The 6,749-nt window shown below is 31.5% G+C and overlaps 1 protein-coding gene across 1 annotated transcript; it reads left to right on the top strand.

Moving 5' to 3' along the window:
* Nucleotides 1-299: 299 nt before the first annotated feature.
* Nucleotides 300-1,095, top strand: LOC127074158 (14 kDa proline-rich protein DC2.15). Its single transcript, XM_051015452.1, has one exon. It carries the CDS (start codon nucleotides 455-457, stop codon nucleotides 839-841), a length of 387 nt encoding a protein of 128 aa, XP_050871409.1. The 5' UTR covers nucleotides 300-454; the 3' UTR covers nucleotides 842-1,095.
* Nucleotides 1,096-6,749: the final 5,654 nt, after the last annotated feature.

Genomic DNA, 6,749 nt, shown 5'->3' with positions numbered 1-6,749 from the left:
ACTCAATAACTAAATTATAAATTTTATTAATAAATTTTTTTCATTTAATTAATCAACTTACTCTATCATTTAAGATTAATTTTTAATGTCAAGATATATATATATATATATATATATATATATATATATATATATATATATATATATATATATATATATATATATATATATATATATATATATATATATAAACTCGCAAAGAATTCATGTGAAATAAAATACTAGTGAATTATTTAAACCTAAATAACGTAAGGACTATGTATACCTCTCACATATTTAATTATTTGATAGTTGTAAATCGTGTTGCTATGATTTAAACCATAAAAAAGCCAAGAAACTCACCAACCCATTCCCTATAAAAACCCTCTCTTATTCTTCTCAAACATCATCATTCACACACGAAACCAAAGTGATTAAGAGTATTAGTAACCAGAAGTCATTTTCCAACTTCCAAATGGCTTCCAAGGTTGCTATAATCCTTGCCCTAAACATCCTCTTTTTCACTGCTGTAACCTCCAACTATGTTCCATGTCCTCCACCACCCCCAACAGCTGACAATCACCACCACTCACATCCAAAGAACCCAACATGTCCTAGAGACACAATTAAGTTTGGTGTCTGTGCTGATATATTAGGTTTGATTAATGTTCAACTTGGTAAACCACCAAAGACACCATGCTGTTCTCTCATCGACGGTCTTGCTAATCTTGAAGCTGCTGTCTGTCTTTGCACTGCTCTTAAGGCTAATGTCTTAGGCATTAACCTTAATCTTCCTATTAATTTGAGTTTGATCCTTAATTACTGTGGAAAGGGAGTTCCAAAGAAGTTCGTTTGCGCTTAATTAAGAGACACTGCTACTGCTGTGTCACTATATATTCGTTATTTTTCATATGTGTGTGAATTTTGTACTCTTTTTGGTACATTTTCTCTCACACTATTTATTTGTTTTTGCCAATGAACATTTCGTTCATACTTGATTATTGTTGTGATGAACTTTGTCTTCCTTTTCAGCCTCACTATTATTATGAATATATTGTATTTTGTACTATTCCATCTAAGTGATATTTCTTGTATTAATACAAAATTTACGTATAAGCAAAGATTCTTGATTCCTTCTATTAATATCTTATGAATACGGTGAGTTCAGTTTAATTGTGGGGTGTTTTTACCATTTATATCCCTTCTACTCTATTCTAGAGTTGAGAAGTTTTTTTTTTTGTTATGCTGTAAATCATTAAAACACCGTGTCAACTACTACAAGTTTTTCAAGAATTTGTTTTAAGATTTTGAAAAATAGTCATCATAACTATTTTGTTAGGGGTTAAATTTCCGACAAAATTTTCCAAACAGTCAAGCATGCAGTCTCATATGTAGGCTTTTGATTTGCCAGGAACTTGTTCTTGGAAAACACACGACCATTGTTTGCTAGGGACAAAATTGCTTAGAAACGCTTGCTGTATTTTTTTCATTAAAAATGGTTCACAAATATTTATGATTTATTTAAATAATTTTTAAATATTTATAAAGTAATTCATATATATTAATTATAAATATATTACTACTAAAACTAACTAAGTATAGAAAAATATCATAATAGAAAATAATAGTAACTATAATAATATAATAACATTTAAAACTAAAATAGCTATTAAAAAATATTAACTAGACATTAGATTAAAAAAATATTTATAATAATTATTATGAAAAGAATAATATTGGTGGATGCACCATAAATGAAGTGATTGATTTGTCAAAGGAAGCTAGAAAATCTTCCCACATTATTAAAGTGGGTTTTGAGAAACATATGATTTATTGAGTTGAAAGGTTTTGAAGTATATGCTCATTATATTTGAGTTTAATGTTAATTGGAGGTCTTAGATTACAGCTTGTATTTTTGTTTGGAGTCTCGCGGTGTTTGTTAATGGTTGTCCAACTTAATGTATTGGTATTCAAAGGGGTTTGAAGCAAATGGAACCCCTAACTCCATTCCTCTTCCTGCTTATGGCTGAAGGTTTAAGTGGTTTATTTAGTAGGGCTATTGAGTTGGATCTTCTCTTTAGATTTAAGGTATGAGCCTCTTATTTGGTGGTCTCACATCTTTAGTATGCAGATGCTACTCATATCTTAGTGGATCCATCTTTTGAACACCTTTGGATTAAGTATCAATGATACTCTTAGGAATTTTGAGTTGACATCGACCTTTAGGAATATTTTTCTAATAGTAGTTTGAAAAGTGTTAACGTGGATCCTATTTTTTTATTTCGCTGTTGACTTTCTTCATAGTAAACTTGAGACAATTCCTTTTAAATACACCCAGTTGTCTGTTGAGGCTATTACTATTTGGGAGGCTACTTAGAATCCTATTGTTAACATGCTATATAAGAGGATAAATTCCTGGAAGCACAAGAATGTTAGCTTGAGGGGCAGGTGACTTTTTCTCAATTCAATTCTTAATGTTATCCCTATTTTCTTCCTGTCTTTCCTAAAAGATTCCTGTCAAGGTTTTGAGGAAGATAGTTCGGATTCAAAGAAGGTTTAAATGGGGTGGTGTTAAGGGAGACTCTAAAATCTCTTGGGTTAAATGGGTCCATGTTTGTAAGTCTAAAATTAAAGGTGGCTTAAAGGTTAGATATCTTCTTCTGGTCAATTTATCTCTTTTGCCTAAGTGAAAGTGGAGACTTATCTCATATGTTTTTTTTTGTCTTTAGAAAGATATAATTGTTGCCATATATGGTGCCTATGTTGTCTTTTCTTTAAAGGTCGACGGAGACTCGAGCTTATGGAACTCCTTCTTTTGGTGGAAAGGAGTTTCTTTTCTTGATTCTAAGAAGGAAGACCCTTCTAACTGGTTTGTGGACGGTATCAATGAGAAGGTTGGATTAGGGTTTTAAGTGTCTTTTTGGGCTGACCCTTGAGTTGAGAGTATCTCCCTTAAGAATATTTTCCATGGACTGTTTATGATCACTGATTATCCTAAGGGAAGTTTGAGAGAGCTAGGTAGGTAGATGATACCTTCATTTGGGACTTCAACTAGAGGAGGTCTTTCTTTGTTCATAAGGAACCTGTTGTTGGTGATTTCTTCTTGTCCATTTGATGACATATTATTTCCTCGGATAGAGAAGTTTTCTAGGGATGGTACTTTCTCGGTGTCCTCAATTTATCATACTCTTTTGGCTTCTTCTAATTATCTTGACATCTCCCCTCAATTAGTAATACATTTTCCCTTCATTTGACGTAGTTGGACAACTTATAAGGTGATTGTTTTCACTTGAAAACTTTTCCTTGATAGATTTCCTTCTAGAGATAATATTTTAAGAGAAAGGTACTTGTAGACCATAGTCATACCGCTTGTCTTCTCTCTATTGATTTGATTGAATAGAATTCTCACTTGTTTGATACTTGCGACTTAGTTAATAGTGTTTGGTATAGAATTTTCAGATGGTTGGAGTGGTATGTAGTCCTTCCTAAGAAACCTAGTCTTTTCTTTGAGAGTTTCTTTTCTTTAGGCGGTAGAGCGAACTTTAGGGGAGGATTTTCTATGATTTGGCATATTGTGTCCTGGACCATTTAGAGGGCTCGTAATGATATTGTGTTTTCTATTTCTTCAACAAATGTGCAATAAGTTGAGGAAAAAACTTTTTTTTGGCTTGGAAATTGTTTTGGGTAGATTAGTGGAAAACACTTACACCTACACATAATGGCTTTAAAACTATTTCCTTTGGATAAACCAAAATACAGATTGAGATTTTGTCCTAGTTAGAGTGTTTATGGTTCTTTTCTCTTCCTTTAGTGGTCCATGATCCAGTGTTAGTAGTTCAATTGGCTTTGTATCTTGCTTGATTCTTCTTTGAGGTGAAGCTCTTAGAGGACAAATTTTTCTGGATCTAGCCTTGTTGTGGATTGTTTGTTTTTATCCAAATAGCCTTTTTTCACCTGTTTATATTTTCTTGGTTTTTATGTTGTATTTTTTGGTATATGTTATGCCAATTTGTTTGTTCATATGTACTTTATTTGAGTTATTTACCCAATATTATTAATATTATTTTTGTAAAAGAAAACAAGTGTTAGTTAAAAAGTGTTGAGAAACAAAGTATGGGGAAGTCCCACGTTGATTAGAAAAGTGGAGGCTTACGCATTTATAAGTAAGAGAATCCACACACTTATCACCTTAAGGTTTTGGGTGAATATGTGGTGTGTCTCTCACAAGGCGCGTTGTTAAAAAAGAAAGTCCCTAACTAAAAATGCTCCATCGTGTTGACTCCCCCGAATCGATGACCTAATAGTGGTATCAGAGCCTGGCTCGAGTGAATGAATGACTCACTTGTATCAAAGTACCTCCTCGCATGGTGGCGGGTATGAGACATGTTCTGTTTAAAAGAATGTAAACGGAGATGCAAGTGTATATGGATGAAAGAGCTTCCGCTTGAGGGGGAGCATTGTGGATAGACTCACACTTGAGGGGGAGTGTTAAGAAAAATAAGTGTGAGTTAAAAAAACATTGAGAAATGAAGTGTGAGGAAGTACCATATTGATTAGATAAGTGGAGACTTAAGCATTTATAAGTGAGAGAAACCACACACCTATCACCTTAAAGTTTTGGGTGAATATGTGCACTACTACGAGAAATACATATAATGACGATTGTGAAATACATATAATGATAGTTGCACTTCCATTATTCGGTAGCGTGTGATTGTATGTATGTTGGTTTCCACAACGGGCGTATGGCTGTGGTTATAAGCTAGGTAGCACACTACCTATCACAATGGTTATATTAAACAACCATTGTGGTATGTGTAAGAGTTTATTATAAAATATGGGATTGCTTGTTTTTACATGCCCCTCATTAACCATATACAACCATTCAAATAAATTTTTGAGATAATAATCAGAAAAATTAAATTATTCTTGAAAAACAAATTAAAAGGTCCAATGTTTTTTAAATTGCATGTATCTTCTAATTCATGATTTCCTCATTAATGCATATAATTTGATTCAATCCCAAATTATTCAAAGTAATGATGATGAATGGATGTCTTCTAAGTCTTTCACACAAAATTTGATTTCCTTTTTTTTTTCTAGTTTAATTTGCAAACATCAAAGTTTGTGTAAAAGACTCATACTGACATCCATTTCTCATCATTGTTTTGAAGAATTTGTGGCATTGAATCAAATTCTATTGGCTAAAGAGGAAATCACGATTACAAGATGCATGCAATTCGATAAACATTGGATCGTCTAAGTTGTTTTTCAAGAATAATTTAATTTTTCTGATTATTGTCTCAAAAATCTATTTAAGTGAATGCAAGTTCAATGAGGGGTTTGTGAAACAAGAAGTCACATATGATATAATAAATTCACTAACAACATTTATCAACAAAAACATCAATTAATTAACATAGATTGGGAGAACTTGATAGCTAACCAATCCTGGAAGGTATGAAAAGGATAAAGTAGAAGGGAGAGTACAAAACATGTGTTCACTATGAGAATATTAAATGAAAGACTCATCCAATATTTCCACAGCGAACATAAGTTCGCAACTCTCTTATTAGATCCATGTTCACACAACCAGTTGCATTAGTTATAAGTAGAGAACCATAACCACTTGCTAGCTTCACATGAAGAACCATTTATTTACGAACAACATAAAACAACATCAACAACAACATCAATAACATACAACAATATTTATCAACAACATACATACCTTTAATTGAAAAAATTCAGGAAAAATTAAGACAAACCATCATGTGAACCACATCCATAGTATGCAAACTTATAAAATGAAAGGAGGATGAAACTGAGGAGAAAGATGCAAACTTGTGTTAAATTTGAATGGATGTCATTCTAGGTCTTTCACACAAGTTTGCATCTTTCACTTCAGCTTCATCCTCTCTTGTATTTTTTCTTCATAGCAACACAAATCAATTGTAATCCTACAAACACCATGAATAAAACAGAATGTTAACATAAACTAGCAGAACATTATAATTCAACAAAAATTTATCAATATACATAACAACATACACGAAAAAGAAAGAATATGAAAAAAGATTTGTCAACAACAACAACCAACAACAAAACATGTGAAACCAAAGTAAATAATATGAAAATCATGTCAACTAACATTTGTCTACATTTATCAATAACAACAATAACAACAACAACATAAACCAACATACAATAACAAAAAACCCATAAACTCTCGAACAAGAAGAAAATCATGAGAAACATAACAACAACATACACGAAAACGAAAGAATAAGGAAGAAGAAGAATACCTTTATGTACGAAGAACAAGGTTGAGACTATATTGTAGAATAAGAAAGCTAATGATGAAGAGTAAGAGAGAAAATGTGTGCTTGGGTTTTGCTGCGAGAGATACGACGATACTGTCAAGAAGCGAAAGTTAATTCACTTATATATGGGTAAGCAATTTTACCACAGCCGTATTCAAAAACCGTGATAAAATGTAATTCCTTTCACAACGGTTGACATTACCGACCGTGGTGATAAGTATTTTAATATATATATATATATATATATATATATATATATATATATATATATATATATATATATATATATATATATATATATATATATATATATATATATATATATATATATATATATATATATATATATATATATATATATATATAACCAAAAAGTAATTCCTATTATAAGGACAACACTTATTATAACCAAAAAGTAGAAAATTGTTGGAGTCGGAATTCGAACCC

The sequence above is a fragment of the Lathyrus oleraceus genome, chromosome 4 (assembly GCF_024323335.1).
Source record: "Lathyrus oleraceus cultivar Zhongwan6 chromosome 4, CAAS_Psat_ZW6_1.0, whole genome shotgun sequence".
NCBI classification, from domain to species: Eukaryota; Viridiplantae; Streptophyta; class Magnoliopsida; order Fabales; family Fabaceae; genus Lathyrus; species Lathyrus oleraceus.
The sequence above is the reverse complement of the archived record's forward strand: the minus strand, read 5'-3'. Positions and strand labels throughout refer to the sequence as shown.

Excerpts from the sequence above, each read along its gene's own strand:
- LOC127074158 (XM_051015452.1), top strand. The coding sequence starts at position 455 with ATGGCTTCCAAGGTTGCTATAATCCTTGCCCTAAACATCCTCTTTTTC.